Raw genomic sequence first — 17,091 nt, 5'->3', positions numbered from 1 at the left:
GTTAAATTTCTGCAAAATATGTGCAACTTTATAGCTAATTGATGGAAAGAAGGGAATGACAACAGAATTTTATAATCTCCTAAAACAAGAGTGTGTTGAGATGAGAATTTTTTAACTGCTTGATTAATAATGTTGGGTGAAAAGCCCCTGTCAATAGCTATTGCTTTTAAATAATTTAGTTCTTCATCAAGGGATAGTTTGGAGGAGCAAACTTGAAGAGCACGGAAAACATAGGAATAAAATGAAGCTAACTTTTGTTTAGTCGGATGACATGATTTAAAGTGCGGTGGAAGGCAAATCGATGAAGGTTTACGGTAAACCGTAGTACTGAAGTTGGATGTGTTACGTGTGACCAGAATGACGAGAAACGGAAGAGAATCGCAAGTCTCAAGTTCAAAATAGAACTGAATAGCAGGATCAATAGAATTCATTGTTGAAAGAACTTTATTTAAATCATCTTTATTACCTTCAAACAGGTAAAAGTATCGTACTGGCTTTCTAAAGATTTCTCATAATTAACATTGTATTGGAATGAAGAGAATTCTTTTTGTATGTGTGTGAGTGAAATTTTGGTTTATTAATTGTTTGGGATCCCTTTTGTAACTCTTATTCTTCAAATATTTTTAATTTATATTAAATTTTAACCTCCATTTTCTTCTGCAGATTAACCATGTCCATGCTTATTTGGGAACACCGCTGATGGTTGCTGTATTACAGTCTGCTCTGAAAATGCGACCCGCAAAAGATCCCACTACGTATGAAGATTTTTCAGATGAAAATTTTCTTCTGGAGATTAAACGTGAACATTTTGGAATGCTGAGTATGGCTTCTGCGATACAGCATGTTCTACGACCCGCAGAAGATCCCATTACAGATCAAAATTTTCCATATATAGATTTCTGTACGCTGTTGATAGACCGTGGATGTGATGTTAATGCTACTGATATTATTTATGGTACAACAGCTCTGAATGTTGCAGTAAGACTAAACCACGAAATTTTAGTTCGGAAACTCCTTATTTCTGGAAGCGACATTGACAGGCGTGACAATCGTGGTTGTTCTCCATTATACTACGCATGTCTACAGGGAAGCCAGAGAATAGTCGATTTGTTTATAACTTTCGGTGCTAATTTACGTACCCAGGATTGGGAAGCAACTTTCGAACTGTGGAAATTAATGAAAAAATTAAATGAGAAAAATACTCAGTTATTAAATTACGTTATTTATCAATCGAAGCAGTGCCTTACCTTAGAAAATCTGTGTAGTAAAATTATTAGAAAAAATACTAGAAATGTGGAAAAAAATGCCATTAACCTTGGAATACCATCAATACTAGTAAACCGCCTACTACTTAAAGGTTGATGCAAATCGTATTTAATATGATTTATACCCATAAGACTGCACTTGATATCTTATTTCTGATTATAATTAAATTTTTGAGGTATAAAATTTAATAAAAAGAGAAAAGTATTATCAGCGTACTTTTTCTTTTCTCCCACAAAAGGGCATTCTTTTAAATTTATTATTTAACACTGAAATAATATTTTCTGCTTCTTTTCTGTAAAAGTTGGTGTGCATTTAAAACAATGCAAATAATCTCTACATATAATAAAAGAAAGAATTTGCCTGTGTGTGTGTCTTTCGTTCGTGCTGCGCGTAAACTAATAGACCCAGGGCTACAAAATTTGGTACATAGGTGTATCTAGACAAGAGCCAGTGCACCTCAAAGCGATTTTTTTTCAAAATTCGAATCAGATTTTTTTTTTTTTTTTTTTGTTTTGTTTTGTTTTATCTTTTTTGATGAAATCGCATCATTTTGAATTGTTTCATTCTTTTAGAAATGTGGTTTTGACAACAGTTTTCCATTCATTGCTTCGGATACTAGACTGCTGACTGTTTTCTATTGAAAATATGAGATTTATTGCTTATTTCATTGTAATTTTTTACTTCCTTGTACGAAGTAAAAAGGAAGTATTGTAATCGCGAAAAGTTTCAGGCAGCATATTTCAACAAAAATATCCATTTTGACCGCTATCGAATGCAATTTAACGATGTTTTTGCGTGATATCTGTACGTAAGGACAGAATAAAAGACTCGTTTCCTCCAAAAAAATTATAAAACTCCTTTTAAATTAATTCTGAAGAGAATTTTTGGTGGCGTCTGCACGAACGTATGTGCGTACGTACGTACGTACATATCTCGCATAACTCAAAAACGAGTAGCCTCAGAATGTTGAGATTTTGTATATAGCACTACTATAACATGTAGATGGCCACCTCGTATTTTGGTTGCAATCGGCCGCACCAAACGTATATAATTATATATATATATATATATATATATATATATATATCCACTCTGTGACCCGGCTCAGTGATCTCAGTTTCTTTACTCTTATATGTTTGTAAATTGTACATTTTTTGCTTTCAAAATGATTGAATTATGTTGTTCTTATCTTCAGGTTAAGGTTTTTATGCCTTTAGTAAATTTCTATGCAATATTTTTAGAATTATCGATAAATTATTGTTTAAGTGCCGCTAAGCCTAATAATTTTCTTGATGGCGGCCATTGGTCTTGTTTACATTTGAAACAGCAGGATAGCGGATTTGTTGCCAATCTAGAGAAACTTAGCTTCGCAACAACAAAGATAATGCCTTTATTTATTATTTCCAATTAAATCATACTTAATATATTCTGGAATTTTTTCGAGGAAATAAGTTTTTAAGATTTACTTCGTAATTTTTAATATAGATATTTTGAGTTTTTATGTAATTTTGCTTTCTCGCGAAGTGAGAACTGAATGACTTGAAGGAGAAATACTCAATCGTCTGTGAAAAACTGTTTCTTTTTTGTTTTGTTTGCTTAATTTCTTTTATACATCATTCTAGCTTTATTACAGTCTTTGAATAGAACATGTGGCAACGATTAGATAATTCTATTCTTTAAATGATATAAATTTTGTGCATTAGGAATTATAATATGAACGAAATATAATACTGTTAAGTGAATCTAGCGCCAGAGTGTCGCTACGATAAACAAATACTAGAGTGTACAGATCAGATTTTTTATATTATGTTTTAATTATATAAAAAGTTTTGCATGATTTTTTTAGAAAACAAAGTTCTTAACTTTCTTCAAACCATTTGAATTTCTTAAGATTTCCCCCCCCAACGAGAAAATGGTTTATTTATTAGGATAATTAATATTTGTATTAAGAGGGATTTTGCTTATTTCATTGTAATTTTTTTAATATGTGATACATTTTTATTGACTTTTTTTATAAGTTATTCTGCAGAGTAAAATTCTGTGCAGGTTTTAAATTTAATGTTTGGTGTTCCCTTTAGGCATTTTTACGGTACATATAAAAGCCGGCGAAGGCTGGCTTCGGAGCGGCTAGTCACTAATAATATATTGTAAGGATTCCAAGTTTACAATAGCAAAACGTACAAAGGAAAATCTGTAGCAGGTCCCTCTACGTATAATATGATCTTTGTTATTGCGAAGATTAGTTTTTTTAGATTGGCAACAACAAAAAAATGAAAGTAAAAATGTTCGCTTTGATGTTGTAACCCTAACATCTTCTTTTTATTATTGTGAATTAAAATATGCCTAATCCATTATAGAATTATCCGAATTTCAGTTATAAGAGATTAATTTTTTCATTTTTATCATTTTGTATATTTTTCCTTTTCGCAATTTTATTTTTCGAGTTTGTTCTACTAATGCATTCTTATTTTAATTTTGATAAGTTTAGATATTGTGTTAAACCTCTTATACACGGTGGCAGTTATTAATATTGTTGAGGAATTGCCTTGCTTTGACTCCAGTTTACTTTTAACTTTAGATGCTTTAAGTTTATTTTACTTCAATCCTGCAGCTATAGCGTAGGACGAATTTAAAAATTTTGCTTTCGATTTTTGCCTATTATTATGTTTTCTTTTTGTACATATATATATATATATACTTTTGGTGCAGCCTAGTGCAACCAAAAAGAGAGATACACAGCCACATGTTATAGCAGTCTTATATACAAAATTTCAATATTCTGAAGCTACTCGTTTTTGAGTTATGCGAGATACATACATATATACATACGTACAGACGTCACAAAAAATTCTCGTCTGAATCTAATATTTTAAAGGAATTTTATAATCCGTGTGGGAAAAAATAGTCCTTTATTCTGTCCTTACGTATAAATGTGAAGCAAAAACATCGCTAAATTGCATTTGATAGCGATCAAAATGGATATTTTTGTTGAAATTTGACGTCCGAAATTTTTGGTGATTACAATTTACAAAAATACAAAATTTACAAAGATACAAATGTTTGGTGATTCGAACAAGGAAGTAAAAAAATCTCTTCTTTTCCTCCAAAAAAATATCGACTTACAGATGCCCACCATCACTCCTTGCGCACTCAGAAAATCTTCTGTTAACATCTTTACCTGTTGCGGTATCCACCGAAATCATCGCAGCAAAAACATCGCTGAGAAAACAATGCAATAAAACCTCATTGTACAAAATATCGTAAAAGAAAAGAAAGCAAAAAGATAATATCGCAGTTATAACACGTCTTTGTAAAAAAATATGGCGATCGAAAATAAAGCGGTTCAGAAACTTCGCTGTTTAAAAATATCGTTGTAGAAAATATCGCCGTAAAAAAAAAAAAAAAAGCACCTACAAATCGTCGAATGACGATAATATCGCAGACATGCCTTTTTCAATCTTTAAAAGTCGTAAATGCATATTTGCATAATAATTTGTGGGCTCAAGAAGGAAAGAGGAATATTTTTACTTTTGAATTTCGTATTTTTGATTTAACTAATAAATTTTTGCTGGAAAAACAAGGAGACGTAAGCATTTAAAAACTGAAAATGAGTCGAAAATAAATGCAACTTAAAGCACTTAATCGAAATTTTAACTAATAAACGTCATTGTTGCGATGTAAATGTGAAGGAACTCAAAACACGTCCTCGTTTTAAACATGAAACTTATATTAAATAACTGCACAATACAAGTATAAACAAGAAAATAATATATAACACTTATAAGTACGAGAACAGAACTAAATAGTGAAGAATAGACAGCATAGCAGCTGCCTTGCGAATGCGTTCGTCTGAGTCTGACTATTCAACTGAATTAAGAATGTTCTTTGGCATAGTTCCAAAAGCGAAAGAGTCAGGTTGAGTTGTTCTGTTCCGGTGCACCGGAACATACTCCCACCCTATCAGGCATTAGTCCTGATATATGGGCAAAGGTGCTAATTTATGAATGTTTCTTTTAAAAATAGAGCTTTTAGTTTTAACCGTGGCCACACGAACTAGTCCGTCAGCACCATGATGAAGTTCGACCACTTGTCCTAGTGGCCAAGAACCTGGAATATGACCATCATCTAGTAACAGGACGATGTCTCCAGTTTTCATATTCGGCTGAGTGTCCTTCCATTTCTTTCTGGTTTGAAGAGAAGATAGATATGCTTTGGTCCATGATTTGCAGAAGTCCTTGCGCATCTTTTGAAGGAGATCCCACCTATTCCGTATATTAGCAGGACTAGTAAGAGGTAGTTCAGGAGGGGATAGGATCACGTCTCCTGTAAGAAAATGTGAAGGAGAGAGAATATTAATGCAATCAATGTCAGTATTGTTTACACTACATAACGGACGAGAATTTAAAATGGCTTCTATCTGAGCCAATAGAGTTGTCAATTCTTCGAAAGTAAGTAGCGTTTCACCTATTACTCTTTTACAGTGATATTTGGTTGATTTAATTGCGGCCTCCCAAATTCCTCCGAAATGAGGAGATGCTGGAGGTATAAAGTGCCATTCTATTGATGCTTGAGTTAAATGATGAGCAACGGCTTCGTTCTTAGGAAGTGAGGCCCACAATCGTTGTATTTCGCTGAGTTTTCGATTAGCCCCAACGAAGTTTGTTGCATTGTCGCTGTAAATGTGACTTGGAGCTCCTCGTCTAGCACTGAAGCGACGCAAAGCAGCTAAAAATGCATCAGCGGTTAAATCGCTCACTGCCTCGATGTGTAGTGCCTTAGTAGCGAGACAAATAAATAGAGCAATGTAACCCTTGGTTGATTTTGCTCCACGACCCTTGTTGAATTTGATTGAAATAGGACCGGCATAGTCCACTCCGCAGTTGAAGAAAGGCCTCTCGAGTGTTACACGATGCTTAGGTAGATTACCCATAAGCTGAGATGCGGTGGATGCTTTAAATTTGAAGCATTTGATGCATTTGTGAACACATTTATTAATGAGCTTTTTTCCACCTATTATCCAATATGATTGTTTGATAATGTGGGACAGTAATGAAGCACCAGCATGTAAATAAGTCACATGCTTTTCTTTTACAATGAGCTCACTTATCTTGTGTTTAGCAGGTAGAATCACTGGGTGCTTTTGATTAAAAGACAATTCTGAATTTTGTAAACGCCCTCCCACCCGTAAAAGACTGTTTTCATCTATAAACGGATGGAGGGAGTGTAGCTGACTTTTCTTAGGCAACGATCTTTGATTTTTAATGCATTTTAGGTCTTCATTAAAATAATCTTTCTGAACCCATCGAATTATGATTATTTCTGCATTTTTAGTTTCCGTGTAAGTGAGTGGAGAAAAGGAATCAGTTATAAGTGTTTGACATTCGTTATTGGTTTTGCACTTATTGATGAATCTTAAACAATATGCTAAAATGCGTATAATCTTAGAAAATGATGAATATTTTTCAAATAAATCACTATATAATTCATTTGATGTAGCACTATGAAATGAAAATATAGGATCAGATCTTTGTTCAGCTTTAATTAGATCCTCGATTTCTTTGGAAGCGGATTCCTCTTTCGGCCAGTGAGACGAATCCAAAAAAAGCCAACTTGGGCCATTCCACCACAAGTTGCAATTAGGAAGACATTTGGGATCAATACCACGCGAAGCGATATCTGCTGGGTTCTCTTTGGAAGGGACATGCCTCCAGTATTTTGTTGGAAGTACTTCGATTATTTGAGACGTCCGGTTTGCAACAAAAGTCTTCCATTTACGGGGATGTGCCGAGAGCCAGGAAAGTACGACTTTGGAGTCAGTCCAAGCGTAAACATCAAACTTATATTTTTTGAGAGTGTTCATGACTGTACGATATAACTTTGAAAGCAAATGAGCACTGCATAGTTCCAATTTAGGAACAGATACTTGTTTGAGAGGTGCGACTTTAGTTTTAGAAACTAAGAGAGAAACCTTTATTTCATTTTCGTGTATTTGTTTGCAATATATTGCAGCAGCGTAAGCAAGTGTTGACGCGTCGCAAAAGCCGTGCAATTCAAATGTGTCAGAGGAAATAAGCGTGACACCTCTAGGAACGGTAAAATGTTCAACTGCATTGAAAGATTTCTGAAATTTAAACAAATCTTCAGCAAGGCTTTGTGGAATAGGAGAATCCCAGTCCCCTTTTGTAAGCCAGAGCTTCTGAAAAAAATTTTTTAATACAACAGTACATGGTGAAATTAATCCTAATGGATCGAAAATGCGTGCCGATTGGGACAAAATGTGTCTTTTTGTCAGCGGTGAGGTGAGTGCAAGTGCGGGTTTGAACATGAATGTGTCTGTTGAAGAATTCCAAAATAATCCTAAGACTTTCGTGCTTTCCTTATCATTAGGAATTATTTCTAAATTAGTGTCCGTTGAACAATGTTCTTGAAATTCTGCAAGAAATGCATTTGAATTAGAATTCCACTTTCGTAGGTGGAAACCGTGTGTTTGTAAAATATTGGTAATTTCCTTACAAAGTGATATTGCATCACTATCGGTACTTGAACCCGATAGCAAATCATCCATGTATACATCGTGTAGTAAAGTATGAGACACAGCACTATTTTGTGAATAATCTAGTGCAATTTGCTTAATGCATCTAGTGGCTAGGAAAGAAGCTGGAGCTAAACCATATGTTACGGTGTTTAACTTGTATGTGCGTATTTCTTCGTTAGGATTAAACCTCCAAAGAATTTGTTGGTAGTTCCGATCCTCATCGGACACTAAAACTTGACGGTACATTTTCTCTATGTCTGCTGAAAAGACTATTTCCGGAAATCGAAAATTAAGTAAAATTTCGAAAATGTCTCGTTGCAATTTAGGACCAACACCCAAGATAGAATTCAATGATTTACCGTTGGAAGTTTTACATGAAGCGTCGAAAACGACTCTTAATTTAGTAGTTGTACTAGACGGCTTGATCACTGCATGATGGGGAAGGAAATATTGCTCATTCTGAAATCTATTTAAACAGGTTTGTGTGACCAATTCCATATGACCTAAATTTTCATATTCATGCATAAAATCCTTGTATTGGTTTTCAAATTCCGAGTTTTCCTTAAATTTACGTTCCATAGCATATAATCGAGAAAGTGCAGCTGGTTTTGAATTACCTAATTCAGATTTAGATTTTAAAAATGGCAACTTCACCACAAAACGACCATCTGAATTAATTGAGTAATTTTCCCGAAAATGTGTTTCAACAAATTGTTCTTCAGGCGAGAATGCAGTGTCAGTTGAATTTGGTACTTCTTCTAACTCCCAAAACCTTTTCAATTCGCTGTCAATATTTATTTCATAAATATGCATGTTTGAAAGTGAATTTGATTTCGTTTGATATTCCGGTAGTTTTCCGGATATGAGGAAACCAAAAATTGAGTTTTGAGCAATTAAATCACTTTGAGAACAAGTTATTTGTCCAGGAAGTAAAATAGAAAACAAGTAGTCAGATCCTAGAATAATATCTATCTTATCCGGAATGTGAAAATATGGATCAGCTAACTTTACATTTTTCAAATGCGAAAAGTCTTTCTCATTTATTTTTTGGCTTGGAAGCGCAGCAGTTAGTTTATCTAATACAAATGCCTTAATTGGCATTCTCACTGATGCATCATGGATTGACATCAACTCGATTTCAACACAACCTTTTGTAACTGCGACTTCTGACTCAGCTAAACCCTTGACAGGAAAACGCGCATTTTTTCTTTTAAATCGCAATAAATTAATACAAGATTCAGATAATAATGTTGATTCGGAACCACTATCACAAAGCATTCTAATATTACGTTTTTGACCCATCGAATCAATTACATTTACATATGCAGTTGGCAATAAGCCAAAAGTTGTTTGAACGCTATTATTTTGAATTACAGTTCCGTTTTTGTTTTCATTCGTAGACGCAATGTTTGGTATTTCATTCGCGGTTGGATTCTTTCTTTGCTGTTCTGACTGAAAACTGGTCTCAGAAAGAGACGCAGATGTTGAATAACTTTTTAACGGATTTTCACACAGAGTACTATGATGCAATAACTGGCAATAATGACAACGATGTTGAGACATACATTCAGATTTTTTGTGCTGACTAGAAAAATAATTTAAACAAAGATTATTTTTCCTGACAAATTGATTTCTTTCTTTGACAGTTAGTGCTTTAAATTTGGGGCATTTGAACAGAAAATGATCTGATTTACACATAATACATTTGATACCTTTGTTCACAGAAAATCTTTTAACACTAGGTTGAGTTTTTTCCCTTTCTTTTTCGTGGAAAATTTCTAACGAGGAACATCTATCATTTATAAATTGAATAAACATTTCAAAAGTAGGAAATTCCACTTTTGCTGAAAATTCAGACCATTGTTTACATGTTTCGTTGTCAACCTTCTGTAATAAAATATAAATTAGCCAGACATCCCTTTCACTAGCTTTTGGATCAATAGATTTTAAACCTCTGATAATTTCATCAGATGTATCGGCAATTTTTCGCAAATTAATTGAGTTTGCATTAATCACACAAGATTGTTCCATGAAAGTTTTTATTAGTGATGTGACAATTTGTTTTTTCTTATCATACCTAGATAATAATTTTCCCCAGGCTTCCATATAACTATTTTCTGAAATGGGAATATGTTTAATAACAGAAGCCGGTTCATCAGTTAATAAACCCTTTAGATATTGAAATTTTTGAATGTTACTTAAATTTTCATTGTTATGCACTAATGATACATATAAGTCCTTGAAAGACATCCAGTTTCTGTAATTACCGTTGAAGGATTGCATATTTATTCTCGGTAATTTTAAATTATTAGCAGTATTTGGAGTACTATAACCTGGCATTTGACGTTCATTAACATTAGTAACTTGCATATTAACAGTAACATTTAATTTCTCAAGTTCTTGTTGTAGTTTGGCTTTGGTTTCATAGTATTTTTTCTCAAATTCTTCCATTTCAGAACTTTCCGGCGGAAGTTCTGAGTCTGCCTTGTCAAAATCAGAATAAACGCTTTCAATTTTTTGAAGTTTATTCATTAAATCGTATTTTTCGAATAACTGCTTATCATCATTAATGAAATTTGAAATTCTGGTAAGAGCAGCTTTCGCTCTACCTCTACTATTTTTTGCAATCCTAACCTTGTCTTCCATTACGACGTAATGGTGCAATGAGGAAAACCAAAGTCAAACTTGTAAAAAAAGAAAAAAAATACTTATCTTGCTTGGTCTTTAAATGAAGTTCGAAGCTAAAAGTATCCAGTAGTATCCATTACTGTACCGAATGCAGTGTTGCAGTGCTGATGAAACCGAAATCTCGCCGGTGCCTCCAAAATTATTATGTTGCGATGTAAATGTGAAGGAACTCAAAACACGTCCTCGTTTTAAACATGAAACTTATATTAAATAACTGCACAATACAAGTATAAACAAGAAAATAACATATAACACTTATAAGTACGAGAACAGAACTAAATAGTGAAGAATAGACAGCATAGCAGCTGCCTTGCGAATGCGTTCGTCTGAGTCTGACTATTCAACTGAATTAAGAATGTTCTTTGGCATAGTTCCAAAAGCGAAAGAGTCAGGTTGAGTTGTTCTGTTCCGGTGCACCGGAACAGTCATTAATAGATAATTTTTTATAAAGTTTTACTGGTAAATTTTCATGAAAAATGTAGTTTAAAAAAAGAATAAGGAAGATAGGAGACTATATGGATGTAAACGCATATCTGCGATGTTATCACCATGAGATGATTTGTAGGTGCTTTATCTTTTAAAGCGATATTTTTGACGACAATGTTCGACCATGATATTTTGCACTAAACTAAAAGTACTAAAAGTAAGATTTGTACTAAAAGTACACGTTATACGCCGGAATGTACTGTAATAAATCTAGACGTTCATTTTGCTATGTGCAGGGCTTAATTTCTAAAATTAGAAGTGCCGGAGCTCTCTGGAAGACCGTCAGGAAAAAAGGAATAAAGTGTAATAATTAGTTGATCTAATAATTTATTTCCACATCTTGGAAGATGTACACACACATATAAGAGTTATTGGTACAGTTACCATGAGCACTTTTGAACAGAATTCATAAGCTCAAATTACGTATCAACCACAGACAAGCCAAATAAACGTAGTGATCTCTATGGTTTTCAGGCCTGTAAGAAGCTTTGTCCCATTTACAACATTATTCAAAACTAATAATTACTTATTAATTTTGTTATAAATTGATTTTTTTAAACAGTTATAACAGTAACAATTATCTTATCTTATCGATTTTTATATTTTATTCTCTTAAACAAAATTCTGAAAAATAGATTCAGAAATTTAAGATTAATTCCTTTTTTTTCCGGTTATCTATAATTTAACTTTGACCAGCGATTCAATTTCAAGCTTAAAAAAATCTATGTTGATGCTGCCATCTAGGGACGTAAATTAGAAGTACTACTTTAAATTGTTTCTTTTATTTATTTTCACAAAATTAAAGTCTCATATTAAAATCAGATGTTTTAAAAAAGTACAGTTTTATTACAGACTGCATATGTTATTTATAAGAGTAATATAAAAAACTTAACAAGTTCCACTCGAATAAATCTAAATATTTTTATCTGACTTAATAAGCAATTCCATTCAATAGTTTTAAATTTAGTAGTTATTAATTATTTTTTTATTAAACAGCTAAAATAATACTAAATCGGTCTGTAGGAAGAAAAATCACTTTACTTTTTTTTATCATATGCAGTAAACATAGGTTAAAATTTCTTACTGAATAATTGCAGTAAGGATTATTCAATCCCAATTTGTATTAAAGGAGAAAAACGAAGATTAATTAGCTGTTATTATTGTACTAGATGCTGATTTTAAATGAATCTAAGTGTATATGATAATGTTTATTTAGCAAAATATAACTCTCATTAAACTTGATGTATTCCAATGGTTTCTTTAGTTGACAATCTTTTAATTTACTGTTTCCTCAATAGATGGCAGCATGATTCCCAATTCTTTAAAGTAGCGTTTCTTAGCTTTTATCCACGAAGATTTTTTCGTGACCCCCAGGATCCCATAATATTTACAAAAATTTTGTTGGACCCCATAAGTATTGCGCAAATCCGACACACGCGGGAGTGAAATTGTCAATTTTTTTCACTTGTACTGTAATATACTATTGCAGTTTCAGGTCGTAAACTTTAATTTCTATATTTAAGATATAGAACAATGTGAAAATTTTAAATAAGTGACAGACGAAATGACAGAGTCACGTGCAAAGCAAGGAAAATGAACGTTTATATTATAAAAAGAATGCGTCGAAACGTTTCGTTTTTTTCTTTGTCTGAATTGTCTTATCTTAATCTATTTTCAGATATATTGTGTAAAAATATTTGGTAATTATAAAATTATTGCAAAGTTAAAGAAATATCATAACTGCTAAAATTTTTGGCGACCCCTTGGGATTCGCAACCCACAGTTTAAGAAACTCTGCTTTAGAGCGTGGATGAAGCTGGTTTCTTTTGTTTATTTTGACGGTGTTGACACACGTGAAAAGTATCTTCCCAACTCAAGGGAAAAGGATTATTCTTACCTACCTAAGGAGAGCTATGCCTTCCTAGACGACTTTCTAAGGGAAGCTGGTTTGCATCCACGTTACGCATAGGAAAAATCAGGAAAACGTCCATGCAGCCCGCCTGCGGTCTGTTTATTCTAACCAGCTAAAACAAACAATTTTCAACTACATTACGCTTTCACCATTGGTGAACGCCAAGCGGAGTTAAGGCACTCTACCAACACCTTTTCAAATAGAAGCCCAACTACGAGATCGTGACGTCACAAACTGGCGGCTGACAATCGCCGTTGGTCACCTACTACTTTACCTTTAAAATATATACAGTGGCTCCCAAATGTTTTCTTACACTTATGATTTTCATTGAAATAGGGCTCTATCCATTAATTAAAGGTAAACTTTTTGAATGAGATTTTAATAATAAGATCTGTAATCTATTCGTAACAAAATTAGATGAAATGTTTTTTTAATATAGCGAAACTTTATTTTTAAGAAATTAATAATCAAAAAACGACAAATATTTTATCTCATATATCTTATTTATCTTTATCATAAAAGTCTTCGTACACTTCAAAAAAATCTTGGCATATTAGTAAATATTTGCATTTTTCGTTAAATTAATATTTAGTACGATATCCTTTAGCATCCACAACGCTTTTGAGCATCTGGAAATAGATTTTACTAGTTTTTTTTTTTTTTTTTTTTTTGTAATTTCTGTATCAATGTTCATCCATTCTTCCATCATGACTGTTTTGAATTCGCTTTTCGTTTTGATGTCGTGTTTTCGTATTCTAACCTCCAGTTCTTTAGAAATGTGTTCTATGGTGTTTAAATCTGGCGACTGAGGTGGTGTTTTCAACACCTGTGGACAATTATAGAAACACTACAAGCGAACGTTGAGAGCCAAGCTTAGGATCGTTATCATGATTAAAAATAAAATTGTTTCCAATACCCAAATTTTGGGCTGATAATTTTAAATTGTCTCTTAAAATAAAGAGAATGATTCATTATGCCATCAATAAATACCAAATTACCTAGTCCTGATGCTGTCATGCCCCCCCACACACACACACACAAGAACACCTCCACCGCCATGCTTAACTGTTCCAACTAAGTTCTCATTAGAATGAGTAAGTAGAATGAAGTTCCTCATTTTTTCTTCTCCATACAATTATTCAACCATTGGAACCAAAAATGTTAAATTTGCTTTTGTCAGCAAATAGGACATTACTCCAGTCCATTTCGGGTGTATTTATCATTGATTTTGCAAATGAAAGCCTAAGCTTTTTGTTTTTCTCACTAATTAAAATTTTTTTACGGGCAGAACGCCCATGTAATCCAGCTTCTCTGAAAACTCTTCGAACAGTTTACGGTGAAATTGAAGTAGAAAACTTTGCATTAAATTCTGCAGAAACTTTTACAAACAAACATGGGTTTTTCACAAATTTTCTAATAATAATTCTCTCATCACGTTTAGTTAACTTTCTCGGTCGACATTTTCTTACCTTGTTTTCAATCCGATTTTCTTCTTTAAAGCGTTTTATCACATACTGCACTGTAGAATGGGATAAATGAACTAATTTAGCGATATTTCGAATTGATTTACCACTACTGTGGTAATTATCAATTTTCAATTAAAAATTATCAATTTTCGAATGCTGTTTGTATTTTCTTTACGACTGCGACCCATTTTTCAGTAATAAATAGAATATTATCAAGTAAACAATAAAAAATTCAAGCAAATGATTTTTTAAATGCCATCCTAATGCAAAAATTAAAAAAAAGCGGCAAACGATAATTCTAATTTTGATTTTATCCAAAAATATTTCAGTGTAAAAAGACTTTTGTGAGATAAAATGTTTATCATTTTTTGATTATTAATCTCTTAAAAATAAAGTTTCGCTATATTTAAAAAATATTTCATGTAATTTTATTACGAATAGATTATAGATCTTATTATTAAAATCACATTCAGAAAGTTTACTTTTAATTAATGGATAGAGCTCTATTTCAATGAAAATCATAAGTGTACGAACACTTTCGGGAGCCACTGTACGTTTTTAAAGCTTTACTAACAAGATGGTGTTTTCTAGTGATGCAGATACACATTATTTTTCTTTTTTCTTTTTTTTTTCTTTTCTTTCTTTTTTTTTAACTTTATATATATCCATTTAACATTTAATATATATAAATAGATATATATACAGAGAGAGAGAGATGAAAATATGTATTTTCAATTCATTCGCGGATATAATATTGAAAACATATTCATATGCACAAAGTATGTTACATATTATTAATTTTTGTATGGTCTTATATTGTATGTTTACAGTTAAAATATTGCTTTAAAGTACTGGTCGACTTTTGATAAGTAACAGTAAGAAAATGTTGGAATCTCGCTCTGTACTAATAATATTCAAGTCACTTAACTGCATAAAAAATATATAGGAAGGATGTATGGAAATATTTTTAAGGATACTAGAAGCTTTTAAATTTTAGCAGGGCAGATTTAAAAGCACAAAAGCTTCCATTAAAGAAACTAATTCTATATACACATATATACACAAGTTGAATTACAATTCTTCCATATTTTTATTCTTAAATAGAATTTTCTTAAATAGCAAAGTGCTAGCCGAGGTTTCCAATCCTCGTTACCAGAGTGTACGTGGCAGAGCCTAATTATGTCAGAAAAAGTGCTATGGCATAATAGGATACCAGACGTCCCTTACATTAACACTCCATCCCTATCCCGCCTTCCCGTATTGAAATTCACAATTTTTAAATAAATTTTCCTCTGCTGTCAATTTACCAAGTATTTTAATAACATTCTCAAAATGTTCTTATTCTTATTATATTCAAATTGTAGATTTTTTCATACAAATTAACATTAAAAACTTTTCAATAAAGTTTGGTGCTCTGACTAGCTTCTGTATCTATGCAATTAAACTTGTATGCCACGAACAAAAATGAAGTTTCTCAAAATAAAATTTAAAGTAATCTTTTTTCATTATTTAAAAGTTTGAATTTTTCTTTTCTTTCCTCCTTGTTTGGACAATGAGTCATTTATTTATTTTTTTTTTTTTGGACAATGAGTTATTTAATGACCAGCTGCTCACATATAAACTGAACTACTTTCTTTTTATGTTCAGGAGCATTCTTCTTTTTCTAATTCACGAAGAAGGCCTTGAGTTACGAATAATAAATTTTTGTTTTAAAGCTGTTTTCATTATTATCATCTTTAATTTTTGCAACTTTTTTAAGCAACGAACAGAGATTATGCACATTATTAATTTTTAAAGGGAATTCATGGTTACTAATTTCTGTTAATGGAATATCTCTAAAATATGCTTTCACTTGCAGATCATCATGGATAACAACTGATGCAGAAATAAAAGGAGCAGATTCTGTGCTTATCTGTAGAAAAAATAGACTATTTTCTTTAATCACAACTGTTAAATCATCAGGTATCTTAACATTTTTTAGACATGATAAAAGCTCGCTCAGATTACTATAACAGTAATTCTTTTCATATGCTTGCTATTCTGCTATGTTTTTAGATATTACTGCTTCAAGTTGCTCATTTTCCCTTCTCTCTTTTTTCTTCAGCTTTTCTTCACGAGATGATTTTGAAGGCAAATATTTGGGGCAAGCACTGAAAATTGAAGGAACTTCATTTTCTTTCAATCGTAAAATTAATTTTAACAGTTGCTTCAAAGTGCTCTTTTAAAGTTTAATAGAGTTAACAAGTCCACTAGCAGCCGAGAGTTAAAGTCTCTGAACACTGGCAGTGGACCGAACTACCAGTCTCGAATACCGTGAACTCGTCTCGTCCAAGGCTCGAATCCCGTGAACGACTGGCTGCATGGGCGCTTTCCCTACGCGTGTAACGTGTTAATAGGAGCCAGCTTACCTTAGAAAGTCCTCCACGAAGGCATCCCTCCCTTCCGTGTAGTGCCTTAGGATGAAGCGTGTGAGTAACAATAATAATAATCTAGTTATCAGGTAGAAATTATCAATAGAGGTGGCTCGGGGGGGGGGAATAACAAAACATTTTTTAAGATCATAGATGAATATGCAGCTACAGTAACATGGGAACATTATATATCTTTTATATATTTGAAAAGTAAAAAAAAAAAATATGTAGCGTAATTCTATAAAAATACTTAATGTTTTTAATTAGATGCATCGTGAATTAAATGCGTTTTTATTTAAATCAATCCGATTGAAAAGTAAAAAAAGT

At 32.4% G+C, this 17,091-nt stretch overlaps 1 protein-coding gene across 1 annotated transcript in view; it reads left to right on the top strand.

Annotated features, from left to right (window-relative positions):
* The window catches only part of LOC118199280 (uncharacterized), a 40,310-nt gene extending 38,679 nt beyond the window's left edge, over nt 1–1,631 (top strand). Inside the window, exon 5 of the mRNA XM_035371095.1 lies at nt 664–1,631. Within this exon, the coding sequence (XP_035226986.1) occupies nt 664–1,362 (699 nt within the window). The 3' untranslated portion in view covers nt 1,363–1,631. The remainder of the gene's footprint in view (nt 1–663) is intronic.
* The last annotated feature ends 15,460 nt before the right edge of the window (nt 1,632–17,091 follow it).

The sequence above is a fragment of the Stegodyphus dumicola genome, chromosome 10 (genome assembly GCF_044657685.1).
Source record: "Stegodyphus dumicola isolate Sdum_Otavi_A_Nest chromosome 10, ASM4465768v1".
Lineage (NCBI taxonomy): Eukaryota > Metazoa > Arthropoda > Arachnida > Araneae > Eresidae > Stegodyphus > Stegodyphus dumicola.
The sequence above is the reverse complement of the archived record's forward strand: the minus strand, read 5'-3'. Positions and strand labels throughout refer to the sequence as shown.